Raw genomic sequence first — 14087 nt, 5'->3', positions numbered from 1 at the left:
TGACGCCGGCCAATGCCTTCTCTCCCTGCCTTGAACAATTGGAATTTAGTGGTGCAGAGAGAAAAACACAAAAATAGTAACATGTAATAATAGCCTCACAATAATAATAGCAAAATTGTCAGCCTTACATTGGAGACTACAGATATGTGAGATATCAAGATAGGATAATAAAGGCATGGTTGGAGGCTGAGAAACTACCTGTTTTGCAGCTGGTCTCATTCAGTGCTAATGTGCCTGTAATCATTTATTCATTGAGTATTTATTATGGATTTTTACTATGTGCTATGCTCTATTCCAGACACATAAGTGTGTTTGACTGCTAAATAAATATTTTAATGCAGTGACAAAGAAAATATTGCACACTGAAAAAGTCAGACAATATCAAGTGAAGTGGGCCAAGTACCACGTATATGATAAAGACACACCTGTGTGCATGTGCGTGCGCACACACACACACACATCCCAGCTTGTAACACTTTGTTTAGGAACTGCAGATTCATACCAGTTACCATCCCCATCACACGTGAAACTCCCACTACCCAACTTTAGGTTCCATAATCCCTGCAAATACTCAGGAGAAAGGAAAAGGGTAGATGAAAGCAGGGATTTCTACACAGAATGGGAATTTGGGCTGAAGGATAAACCCACTTAGTTGCTACCTTCAAAATATGACTTAGTTCTGTTGCCCAGAAAAACAACAACAACAACAAAAGATGTGTGTGTGCGAGTATCTGTTTCTTGCTACAGCCTTCTCCTTCCTCTACCTAAATGGCTACTGTCCCCAGAACCCAGAATTTAGCCCAATGAGTAGAATTGATTTCTTTTAATTAATAGATTTTTATTTTTAGAACAGTTTTAGGTTCACAAAAAAATTGAGCACAAAGTATAGGATCCCCCTATACCCCCTCACCCCTTACACACAGCCTCTCCCATGGAACTGAGTTTTGATGCCTCACCAAGAAGCAGAACCATTTTGTAAGTTAGATGAACAGGAGCAAATTTCTTCATCTTTTTGAGCCTCAGTGTCCTCATCTGGAAAATGGGATAGTAGAACCAATCTCAGATCATCTCATTTTATGAGAGGTGTCATTGTATTGAAGGATGAAATGAAATGGTCTGAAGTGGCGCCTAGGTGGTGTCCAGCACATGACAGGCATTCAAGAGTGGTCAGCTTCTTTTGCACTTAAACAATGACTTATTTGGGGAGAAAATGCTTCTTAACTTCCAAACCACTACCTTGTGAGCGTACTTCTAGAACATTACTGTAAGACCATTTACAGTAACTGTTGAAGTTAAGAGGAGTGAGGGGTGTCTCCTGAAGAAATGGGAACAAGTGTCATTTATGATGAGAGGAGAGTGCCAAGCTTCTTCTTCTTGGAGGGGCAACTCTAGCTTGACCCCATCAACTGGTCCCTGAGCTCTCAACCACAGAGCTCAACAGAGGAGCAGCTCTAGGGGATACCTGCAGCCCTGGGCTCAGCCCTCTCTTTGGTGAAGTCTTAAACTTGCTGTCCATCATTTTTGCATAAATCCTGAGAAAAACCTTTGAGGAGGGCTTAACAATATTCATTTATTCATTCATCTTCTGTGGAAACAATCCCATTCCCTCTCTAAGAGACTTGACCTTATTTTTCCAGCCCATGATAATTTTTTGGCTTCAATGCTTATTTTTCTCCACTTGCTGTCCCCACTCCCTCTCCCAGTTTCTTTTCCACCTTTCCTCTGTCCACTCCATGCCTGGTTGGCTGATACCTGCAGTCTGTAGCCTCTGGCTCCCGTGTCTATTGGATCCAGACAGGGCCAGGCCAGTGGAGAGCACTCAGGAGGTTAGAGAGGGACTGCTGGGCTTCTTCCCCTCTCCCTCCCTGCTTGTTCCTGGGGCCCTGGCCGGTAGCTGCCTCCCTCCTGGATGACAGTTCTTGCTCCTCCGTGGTTCCAGTTCTCATTGTCCCCTCGGCCCTAGGGATCATAATGGCTTCCCTCTGAGGCTAGTCTCTGGGTGCTTCACTCTCCCCTCTTTGTTCCTTTAACCCTACCCACATCTCACCTCTGTAAGTAGTCCCTTAATTCAAGTCTTTCTTTGAACATCAAAGTGAATACTATTTCCTGCCAGAATTCTGACCAATCCACCATTTTAAAATTCTTGCATTATTCTCCCATAGACTCCAGGTGGTCCCACGAATAGAACTCAATTTACTTAACTGAATTTCCTGAGTATCTACTATTTACTAATGACATACATGTATATATGTATATATTATGGACATGAAAGCACTTTAGAAACTGTAATGTGCTAAGCAATTATAAAAAATTTAAAACAGTACAAACTGTCAGTTATAAACAGTACAAACTGTCAGTTATGTTACAGGGATGTAATGCACAGCACAAGGAATAGAGTCAATATTTTATAATAACTTTGTATGGTGTATAATCTATAAAAATATCAAATCACTGTGTTATACACCTGAGACCAATATATCAATAATATTGTCAGTCAACTATACTTCAATAAAATTAAAAAAAAGAAATTTAAAACAATAATAATCATAGTATTTTACAATAATCACTGAGTTTGTATACTATTTCCCTCTGGGAAGAATTCAAGGGTGCTTTTATCAGAGATTTATCTTTGTGTGTGTGTCTGTGTTTGGAGCCTCAAGAAGAATCTTAACGATGTGAAAAGGCACCCAGCAGCACCTAATTGTGTAGATAACAGGAGAATCAGCTTTCCCCTCATTTTGTTCCACTCAGTGCTAGGTTCCACGGGCCTGGAAGTGATCTGGAATATACATGACGGACATCTCAGGAATGTGAGCTGCTCTTTGCCATAAGAGTGCATCTTCTGGGAAGAAAGAAAGGTGCCTTAGGGGGAGTACCCAGATTGTGTTCTGGGATCCAGATAGAGCACAATGCCTTGCAAATAGCAGGTGCTTACTCTTTTGATGAGTGAATGAATGAGTGAATGAATGAGACTTTTTTCTAGTAAGGATATTCTCTAAAATTAATACCTACCAGAGTCTGAAATCAGAGATTATTACAAAACAAAAATCTGAGAAGAAGCAGGCTGTCTTTCATAGCACTTACGTTCTCTATCTCTGAATCCTTAAGACTTTGGTGAAAAACAATCAGGGGAAGGAGAGGGTGGCAGTGGCCACCTTGCCCAGTTTCCTCTTGGGCTCCTGTCTCCATTCCTCTTCTCTGAGGATGCAGAGAACAAAAGGGGCATGGGAGATGGAAGATAAAGCAGATAAATACGGAAGTTCTATGAAGGAAAAGAACAGGGAAACAGAGCACAGTGATTGCATTCAATGGGCAAGTCAGGGAAGGGCTCATGTAAATAAGACTTGAAGGATGAGAAGGATCCCATTAAGGGAAGATGTGGGGAGGGAGAGAGTAGGAGGGGGTCCTGTCCAGGCATCGAGCATAAGAGTGAGCAATGGCTCCACCATGGGAATACCTTTGCCTAAGAAGGAGAGTAGCTATAAAAGGAGGCTGAAGAGTTAGAGGAGCACATCCTTGAAGTCATGGTAATGAGTTTGGGTTCCTTATTAAGTATGGTAGAAAGTCACTGATGGTTTTTAATCTGGGTACCAAAATGATCTAATTAATTTTTTCTTTTTATGTTTTGTTTACTTGAATCAGAATTCAAAAATGTCTACAGCATTACAATTGGTTTACATGTCTCTTAGATTTCCTTTTATCTGTAGGTCCCCCCTCCATCTCCTTTGGTTTTTTCCTTGTAATTTATTTATCAAAGAAACCAAGTCTTTTGTCCCCAGATCTAGACTTTCCTGATTGCACCTCTGTGGTGTCATTTAATATGTTCCTCTGTCCTCTGTATTTCCTATAAAATTTTAATAACTGATTTAAATCCTGTTACTAATCTTTGTCCCTGATCTCCTGTGCTAATAGGTAGCAAAGAAAATTTAAGTTTGTCTGTGAGCAAGAGTACTGCATGCAAATATGAGGAAAAAGAAAACGGAGTCAGCCATATTAATATCAGATAGAGTCAAAGTCAAGGCAAAAACTTTAGTGATTCAAACATGGTTACTTAGGTGGGTGAAATAATGTTAAAGCAGTCATCAACCCTTTTATATCAAATATTTAATTAAAAATAAATGAAGTGAAACTTGAATAAGGAGATAATGGTAAGTAAATGGTAAGTAAATGGTAAGTAAATAATTAAGAACCTTAATTTGTTGGATATGTATCAAACCTTCTACTCTACAATGGAAAAAACTATTCTTAAATGCCCTTAGGGGGCTTCCCTGGTGGCGCAGTGGTTGAGAATCTGCCTGCCAATGCAGGGAACACGGGTTCGAGCCGTGGTCTGGGAAGATCCCACATGCTGCGGAGCAAATAGGCCCGTGAGCCACAACTACTGAGCCTGCACATCTGGAGCCTGTGCTCCGCAACAAGAGAGGCCGCGACAGTGAGAGGCCCGCGCGCCGCGATGAAGAGTGGCCCCCGCTTGCCGCAACTAGAGAAAGCCCTTGCACAGAAACGAAGACCCAACACTGCCAAAAATAAATAAATAAATTAATTAATTTAAAAAAAAATGTCCTTAGGGGACCTCCCCGGTGGCGCAGTGGTTAAGAATCTGCCTGCCAATGCAGGAACACGGGTTCGATCCCTGGTCCGGGGATATCCCACATGCTGTGGAACAACTAAGCTTGTGCACCACAGCTACTGAGCCTGCGCTCTACAGCCCGCAAGCCACAACTACTGAGCCCGTGTGCCACAACTACTGAAGCCCGCATGCTAGAACCCACGCTTTGCAACAAGAGAAGCCAGTGCAATGAGAAGCCTGTGCACTGCAACAAAGAGTAGCCCCTGCTCGCCATAACTAGAGAAAGCCCGCACGCGGCAACGAAGACCCAACACAGCCAAAAATAAATAAATAAATTTATTTAAAAAAATGTCCTTAGAACATTTACAAAAATTGACCATATTTTAGGAACCCCTTCCCAAGAAAAAATATTTAAAGAAGCAGAAACGATATTGGCCATACTCTGTTATAATAGTGTGTATTAGTTATCTATTTCTGCATGACAAATCATTCTGAAAAATAGCAACTTAAAACATCAAACATTCATTATCTCACAGTTTCTGTGGGTCAGAAATCTAGGTGCAGCTTAGCAGTATACCTCTGGCTCAAGGTCTCTTATGAAGTTGCAGTCAGAATGTCAGCCAAGGCTGCAGTCTCATCTTAGGGCTCAACTGGGTGAGGATCTACATCCAGGCTCACTCACATGATTGTTAGTAGGATTCAGCTCCTCATATGCTGTTGGCCAGAAACTTCCCTCTATTCCTTGCTATATGGACCTCTCCATAGAGTAGCTCATAACATGGCAGCTGGCTTCCTTCAGAGAGAGAGAAAGAGAGAGAGAGAGGGAGAGAGACAGAGAGAAAGTCACAGTCTTTTTGTAACCTAATCTTGGGAGTAACATCCCATCACTTTTGCCATATTCTTTGTTAGAAGTGAGTTACTAGGTCTATCCCAACTCAAAAGGAGACAGTTACAGAAGGATATGAAGTACCAGGAGGTGTGGCTCTTTGGGGACCTTACCAGAGGCTGCTTACCGCACAGTGCAATTAGAAATAAAACCCAAATCAAACCATTGAAAATTAACTCTCTTAAATTACTTTTAAGAAAAAAAGAACATAAAAACTGCCATAACAGAATTAAGTGTTCTTAAGATAATAGCCAAATTTATGGTATGTTACTATAGCTGTTCTGAATGGCAAATCCCCTTATTCATTCAATGAGTATTGATTGTTTTATGCCAGACACTCTTCTAAGTGCTGGAGATACAAAAAGGTAATAAGGAGGTTAAAACTGCATTGATAGAGTTTAAATTCTAGTGAATGAGACTAAACATTTTTATAGTGATTATTATGTACCAGGCTTAATTCTGAGGATTTTGTATATGTTAGCTTATTAAATACTAAAGTAGGTACTTTATCATACATCCCTGTTTTCTTTAGCTGAGGCATACAGAGGTTAAAGGACTTGACCAAGGTCACATAGCTACTGTGTTGCAATGTAGGGATTTGAACCTAACCTGTCCAGCTCTAGAACCTGTCCACTTAACACTGTGTTAATTTACCTCGTTAGGAAAAGGGAGAAGTAAATTTGAGAACTGCTTTGTTGATAATATGGATGAAGTAGATAAATCTCTGGAAAAGTCTTCCCTGATCACTCTAGCTAAATTAGCCCTTCACTTGCATCCACTAGGCACTCTGCCCTGTTCTATTTTCTTCAGAACATTTATCACTATCAGAAATATCTTATTTCATTTTTATCTATGTATGGATTTATCCATCCATCCATCTGTCTGTCCATTCATCCATTCATTCATTCATTCATATATGTTTACTGTCTGGGTTTCCCCAAACTAAAATACAAGCTCCATGAGGGTAGGGAGCTTCATAGTGTACTTCACAAATACATTCCTGATGCCTAGAACAGTTCTTGATATTAGGCACTTAATAATAAATGCCTAATGGATAAATGAATAATATGTATATACATAAATTTTATACATGTATATATTATATAGCATATGTACTATAATATATATTTTTAATATATATTTACCTCTATGAGAAACATCTGGAAATATTTAACCACCATAGGTTCAAAGCAGCTGTCTCTGGGAGGTGGGATTACAAATTATATATAATAACATATATTTATAAGTTTTACATACACTGTATCAGAAGATCAAATTCTCCCTAGGCTTGAATTGGGTGAGCAATGCTGATAAATGGAAAGTCCAAATGTGATTGGGCTGTCTTTACTTTCAGATGCTCAGAATTTGAGGCAAAACTTGAGGGCTACAACAAGGAACTGGAAGGTTTTAGGAAACGTGAAGTGATGACTACAGAAGAAATGAAGAACAATGTTGAAAAGCTTAATGAGCTTTCAAAGAATCTAGATCAAGCGCTGGTGGAATTTGAGGTTTGGGGTCTTGGGATGGGGACTTATGACCGTACTGCTCTGTTGGTTCTGGCCCTTGGTTTTGTGTTTTCCTAACATCACCTGTCGGGTGGATAGTATTAGTTGATTGACCAGTTCTTTCATTGGTGCTTTCAACTACCTTTTTCCACACCCCTACATTATACCAGCTTTTTGGTTAGTCACTGAGTACACAAAGAAGAATTATAATGGAATAATTGCTCACATGTGTTGAGCATGTATTATGTGCACAATGTGCAAAGGACTTCATATGTGATATATCACTTAATATCCATAATAAACCTTTGTGGTAGGTACTGTATCTTCACTTATCCCTATTTAAAATGGGAGAACTAAGTCTTGGAGAAGCTAAGTAACTTGCCCTGAAGTTCACTAGTAAGTTCTTTAATCATTAAAGTTCTTACCTTTGAGGCAATTCAGCACAAGAAGGCAACATTGTGTTAACAGTTTCATATGTACTTTAACTAAAGTATATATGAAAATTGGGAAAATGGGGATATGGATATGATACAGTTGGAGCCAAGGTGATGGAGCAAGTGGCAAATTATCATAAAGTTTCCCCCAGCTAGATCTCAGCTGCTATGGCCCTCAGAGGTAGCACAGGGACATTCTTGCTTGAGTTCATGCCTTATTTTCCTGTCTTACTCTCCAGATGAACACGCATCTTCCTCAACTTGGTTTTCAAAGCACTGGGGAACTTGCCATGGTGGCTTCTAGGGTTCAGGAGAACCACCCACCCAATAAACAGCATCCCCTTTTGCCCTGCAGTTGATCAATAAGGAGGAGGAGCTGTTGGAAAAGGAGAAGAGTACCTTCCCTCTTCTACAAACCGTGATGACCAACAAAGTGCCTTACGAGCAGCTGTGGGTGACAGCCTACGAGTTTAGCATCAAGTCGGAGGAATGGATGAATGGTATACCTCATTCTCACTCTGCTGGGGCAGGATAGCGATGGGGTAGCAGATTCAATCCAGCCAGTTCTGAAATAAGATTGGGACCTCAGATTCTGGCTGTACTTTTTATCATATCCTCATATTCTGGATTAAGGCAACCATAGTTAAATTTTTCTGATGTGATAATGATGGAAGGTGGGGATCAAAGCGCCAGATCTATTGCTAGGGTAAAATAGAATAGGCAGCCACCCACAGCCACGGGTTGGGTAGTGACTCAGAGAGGCAGGTGGTGGGAGAATAAGATGGCAGTTCCCCTATTACGCTGATGCAAGAAAGGCCAGAGTGCCATAGATATCTGTAAACTACCTCTTTTACTATAGATCCTGGACACTAGAGAGAGGTTGAGGCGGTAGAGTCAACAGGACTTAATGATTGATCTGATATGGGGCAGGGGGCAGAGAGGGAGAGGCAAGCACCTAGGGTGAATTCCAGATTATTAGCTCAGGAAGTCTGGTGGATAATGCCATCACTGAATAAGAGAAATGACAGATTTGTTGGGGAAAAACCATCAGCTTGAATACACTGAGTTAGGTGTCTGCAAACATCCAAATGGGAATATTAATTAGTTCAGTATATCAGTCTGGATTGAAGTTATAGTGGGGGTGGGATTTATATTGGGGAATAATTGATATGTAAGAGTACAATTAAAAACCATCAATGACATCACCTGGGGAGAGTATTTAGGAGCAGAGGACAAAATCTGAGACCTCCAGGGTTGAGCCTTTAGCTTATTTCCAGTGCTTCAATATTTTTTAAAATTAATTAATTTATTTATTTATTTTTGGCTGCATTGAGTCTTTGTTGTTCCGTGCGGGCTTTTCTCTAGTTGCGGCGAGCGGGGGCTACTCTTTGTTGCAGTGCGTGGGCTTCTCATTGCGGTGGCTCCTCTTGTTGCAGAGCATGGGCTCTAGGCACGCGGGCTTCACTAGTTGTGGCGCACGGGCTCAGTAGTTGTGGCTCGCGGGCTCTAGAGTGCAGGCTCAGTAGTTGTGGTGTACAGGCTTAATTGTTCCACAGCATGTGGAATCTCCCCGGATCAGGGCTCGAACCCATGTCCCCTGCATTGGCAGGTGGATTCTTAACCACTGCGCCACCAGGGAAGTCCAGTGCTTCGATATTATAAGAACAACTGTGATGAATATCTTTGTTGCCAATTTTCAGTATACAGTAATGATCATTTTCTTAGGATAATTTACCAAAAGTGAAATGGCTAGATCAAAGGGATGTAATAAAAATTATTAGGATTTTAGAAAATGCTTTTGTTATTGGTATTGCCTTCCAGAAAAGTTACATGTTTTAATTTATTATTCTTCTAGCAGTATTTGAGGGCCCATTCCTCATACCCTCAACAAACTTGGGAAGTAATAGCTTTAAGAACTTTTTTTGCTCATTTGATGTTTAAAGTGGTATTTTCTTTTTCACAACTTTTAAGTATGCTTTTTCATTATTAAAAAGCATTCCTGGGACTTCCCTGGCGGTCCAGTGGTTAAGAGTCTGCACTTCCACTGCAGGGAGTGGGGCACGGGTTCCATCCCTGGCTGGGGAACTAAGATCCTGCATGGCGTGCAGCCAAAAAAAAAAAGAAAAAAAATTGGTCAGTTGAATTCCTTACTTTATAAAAGGCTATTCATTTGCTCTCCCACTTTTTCTCTATTACTAAGCCACCTTATTTAAATAATTTTCCGTTTTGAATAACATTTTTGTTGATGCTTTTTATTTTTTAAAGTACTCGATCATATCTATACATTTAGGATATTTTACCTTATTTATCACTTTCACACCCCTTTTAAAATTCACTTTTCTGTGTTGACTAGCACCTCCAAATTAAACAGTAGTTAATAATGGCACCTTTGTCTTATTCCTGATTTTAATGGGAATTCTTCCAGAGTGTCACCTTTATTTATTTATTTATTTTGGATTTTTTTTGATGTGGACCATTTTCAAAGTCTCTTTTGAATTTGTTACAATATTGCTTCTGTTTTATGTTTTGGTTTTTTGGCCCCGAGGCATGTGGGATCTTATCTCCCCTACGAGGGATCGAATCCTCACCCCCTGCATTGGAAGGCAAAGTCTTAACCACTGGACCGCCAGGGAAGTCCCCAGAGTGTCACCTTTAAACATGATGCTTTTTGTTGGTTGAGGCACAAAATAGTTCTGGTGTTAAGGAAGTATTTATAATTTAGCAAGTTCTTTTGTTGGAAAGAGACAATGTATTTTAAATTTTTTATATTTTATTTTTTAAATTCATATACAGTAAAAATGATATTTTTGACATACAGTTCTATGAATTTTAACATATGTATTGATTCACCACAATCAGAAAATGGAACAGTTCCATGACTTCAATAAACTTCCTTGTACTACCCCTTCATAATCACACTCTCCCTACACCTGGCAACTATTGATCTCTTCATTGTTACTATAGTTTTGTCTTTTTGAGACTGTCATATAACTTCAATCTCTTTTTCAAATTTTATTATGACTATTACAGTGCCTTTGTCTTTATATCTTTTACATAAAATTTGTGAATCAGCTTATTTATATATATAAGAAACCTGCTGGAATTTTGATTGGAAATGTGTTAAATCAGTTTGGAGAGAACTGACATCTTTAATTGAATCATCCAATCCATGGACATTGTACATCTAATTATTTTGCTCTTCTTGGACTTCTTTTTGTCAGTGTTTTGTAGGTTTTAGCGTACAGATCCTATATGTGTTTTGTTAAATTTATATGTATTTCTTTTTATAGAGCTATATGTTTTTAAATTTCAGTTTCTAATTGGTCGTCGCTAGTGTATATTAAAACAGTTGGGGTTGGGGGAGGGGGTTTGCCCATTTTTAAATTAAGTTTGTTTTCTTACTGTTGAGTTTTAAGAGTTCTTTATATATTTTGGACAGCAATCCTCTATCAGATATGTCTTTTGCAATTTTTTCTACTAGTCTTTGGCCTGTCTTTTCAGTCTTTTGACAGTGTCTTTCACAAAGCAGAAGTTTTTAATTTTAATAAAGTCTAGTTTGTCATTTCTTTCATAGATCATGCCTTTAGCATTGTATCTAAAAATTTATCACCAAACCCAAGGTCATCTAGATTTTTCTGCTATGTTATCTTCTAGAAGTTTTATAGTTTTGCATTTTACATTTAAGTCCATGATCCATTTTGATTAATTTTTGTCAAGGATGTACAGTCTCCATCTACATTCATTTTTTTTTTTTTGGCTGCATTGGGTCTTCGTTGCTGCATGTGGGCTTTCTCTAGATGTGGTGAGTGGGGGCTTCTCTTCATTGCAGTGTGTGGGCTTCTCATTGCGATGGCTTCTCTTGTTGTGGAACACAGGCTCTAGGCACGTGGGCTTCAGTAGTTGTGGTGCGCAGGCTCAGTAGGTGCAGCATGCGGGCCCTAGAGCACAGGCTCAGTAGTTGTGGCACACGGGCTTTGTTGCTCCATGGCATGTGGGATCCTCCCAGACCAGGGATCGAACCCGTGTCCCCTGCATTGGCAGGCAGATTCTCAACCACTGCGACACCAGGGAAGTCCCTCTACATTCATTTTTTTGCATGTAGATATCCAGTTGTTCTAAAACTATTTGTTGGATAGTTTCATTTCTCCATTGTATTGCCTTTGCTTCTTTGTGAAAGATCAGTCGACTATTGTGGATCTTATTTCTGGGCTCTCTATTCTGTTCCATTGACCTATATGTCTATTCTTTTGCCAGTACCACATTTGATTATTGTAACTATGTGGTAAGTCTTGAAGCTGGATAATGTCAGTCCCCCAACTTTATTCTTCTCCTTTAATATTATATTGGCTATTCTGGGTCTTTAATGTCTCCATATAAACTTTAGAATCAGTTTGTCAGTATCTAAAAAAAAACTTGTTGGGATTTTGATTGGGATTGTGTTGAATCTGTAGATCAAGTTGGAAAGAACTGACATCTTGACAATATTGAATCTTCTTATCCATGAACATTAAATTTTTCTCCATTTATTTTCTTCTTTGATTTCTTTCATTAGAGTTTTATAGTTTTCCTTATATAGACGTTGTACATATTTTGTTAGATTTACACCTAAGTATTTCAATTTTGGGGGTGCTAATGTAAATGGATATGTTTTTAATTTCAAATCCACTGTTCATTAATAATATATAGGAAAGCAATTAACTTTTGTGTATTAACCATGTATACTGCAACCTTGCTATAATTGTGAATTAGTTTCAGGAGGTTTCTTTTTGCTGTTGGTTCTTTCATATTTTCTATGTAGGTGATCATGTCATCTGCAAACAAAGTTTTTTGTCTTCTTTCCCAGTCTGTATACCTTTTATTTCCTATTCTTGTCATATTGCATTATCTAGGACTACCACAAAATGCTGTTGAAAATGGAGTGGTGAGAGGGAACATTCTTGCTGTGTTCCTGATCTTAGCAGGAAAGATTCTAGTTTCTTACCATTAAGTATGATATTAGCTGTAGGTTTTTGTAGATGTTCTTTATCAAGTTGAGGAATTTCTCCTCTATCCCTTATTTGCTGAGAGTTTTTATTATGAATGGCTATTGGATTTTTTTCAGATGCTTTTTCTGAATCTATTGATATGATCATGTGATTTTTCTTCAATTGCCTGTTGATGTGATGAATTATATTAATTGATTTTCAAACATTGAAACAACTTTACATGCGAGGAATAAGTCCCAATTGATTGCGGTGTATAATTTTATATATATGTTAATGTATAATATATATATAGGTGGATTCAATTTGCTAACATTTTGTTGAGGATTCTTGCATCTATGTTCATGAGAGGTATTGGTCTTTAGTTTCCTTTTCTTGTAATGTCTTTGTCTGGTTTTGGTACTAGGATAGTGCTGGCCTCATAGAATGAGTTAGGAAGTATTTCTGCTTCTGTCTCCTGGAAGAGATTGTACAAAAAGTGGTATTTTTCCTTTCTTAAATGTTTGGCAGAATTCACCATCATCTGGGCCTGATGCTTTCTGTTTTGGAAAGTTATTAATTATTGATTCAATTTCTTAAATAAATATAGGCCAGTTCAGATTGTTTTTTTCTCCTTGTGTGAATTTTGGCAAATTGTATCTTTCAAGGAATTGGTCTGTTTAATCTAGGTTATCAAATTTGTGATCATAGAGTATTTCATGGTCTTCTTTTATTATCCTTTTAATGTGCATGAGATGTGCAATGATGTCTCCTCTTTCATTTCTGATGTCAGTAATTTGTGTCTTTTCTTTTTTCTTTGTTAGCCTAGCTAGCTATTTATCAATTTTATTGATCTTTTAAAAGAACCAGGTTTTTGTTTTATTATTTCTTTTCTTCTGCTTACTTTGGATTTATTTTTTAAAAATAAATTTATTTATTTATTTATTTTTGGCTGCGTTGGGTCTTCGTTGCTGTGCGCAGGCTTTCTCTAATTGCGGCGAGTGGGGACTACTCTTTCGTTGTGGTGCACAGGCTTCTCATTGTGGTGGCTTCTCTTGTTGCGGAGCACAGGCTCTAGGTGTGCGGGCTTTAGTAGTTGTGGCACGCGGGCTCGGTAGTTGTGGCTCGCGGGCTCTAGAGTGCAGGCTCAGTAGTTGTGGCGCATGGGCTTAGTTGCTCCGCAGCATGTGGGATCTTCCCGGACCAGGACTCGAACCCTTGTCCCCTGCACTGGCAGTCGGATTCTTAACCACTGCGCTACCAGGGAAGCCCTCACTTTGGATTTAATGTGCTCTTTTTTAATAGTTTCCTAAAGTGGAAGCATAGACTATTGATTTTAGGTTTTTTCTAATATATATATTCAATGCTATAAATTTCCCTCTAAATACTTCTTTCCCTGTATCCCACAACTTTTTAAAAATTTATTTTATTGGTGTATAGATGATTTACAATGTTATGTTAATTTCTGCTGTACAGCAAAGTGATTCAGTTATATATAACATTCTTTTTCATATTCTTTTCCATTATGGTTTATTACAGGATATTGAATATAGTTCCCTGTGCTATACAGTAGGACCTTGTTGTTTATCTATTCTATGTATAATAGTTTGCATCTGTTAATCCCAAACTCCCAATCCATCCCTCCCTCACCACCCTCCCCCATGGTGACCACAAGTCTGTTCTCTATGTCTGTGAGTCTGTTTCTGTTTTGTAGATAAGTTCATTTGTGTC

At 38.9% G+C, this 14087-nt stretch overlaps 1 protein-coding gene across 2 annotated transcripts in view; it reads left to right on the top strand.

The window, feature by feature from the left end:
• DNAH3 (dynein axonemal heavy chain 3) overlaps window positions 1–14087 on the top strand; it is a 208920-nt gene that overhangs the window by 50434 nt on the left and 144399 nt on the right. For both annotated transcript variants that reach the window (XM_068524531.1, XM_068524530.1), the window contains exons 18-19: window positions 6811–6964; window positions 7751–7895. In XM_068524531.1, coding sequence (XP_068380632.1) covers window positions 6811–6964; window positions 7751–7895 — 299 coding nt within the window. The remainder of the gene's footprint in view (window positions 1–6810; window positions 6965–7750; window positions 7896–14087) is intronic.

The sequence above is a fragment of the Eschrichtius robustus genome, chromosome 16, assembly GCF_028021215.1.
Source record: "Eschrichtius robustus isolate mEscRob2 chromosome 16, mEscRob2.pri, whole genome shotgun sequence".
Taxonomy (NCBI): Eukaryota; Metazoa; Chordata; class Mammalia; order Artiodactyla; family Eschrichtiidae; genus Eschrichtius; species Eschrichtius robustus.
Note: the sequence above shows the minus strand (reverse complement) of the source record. Positions and strands in the feature narration are given on the sequence as shown.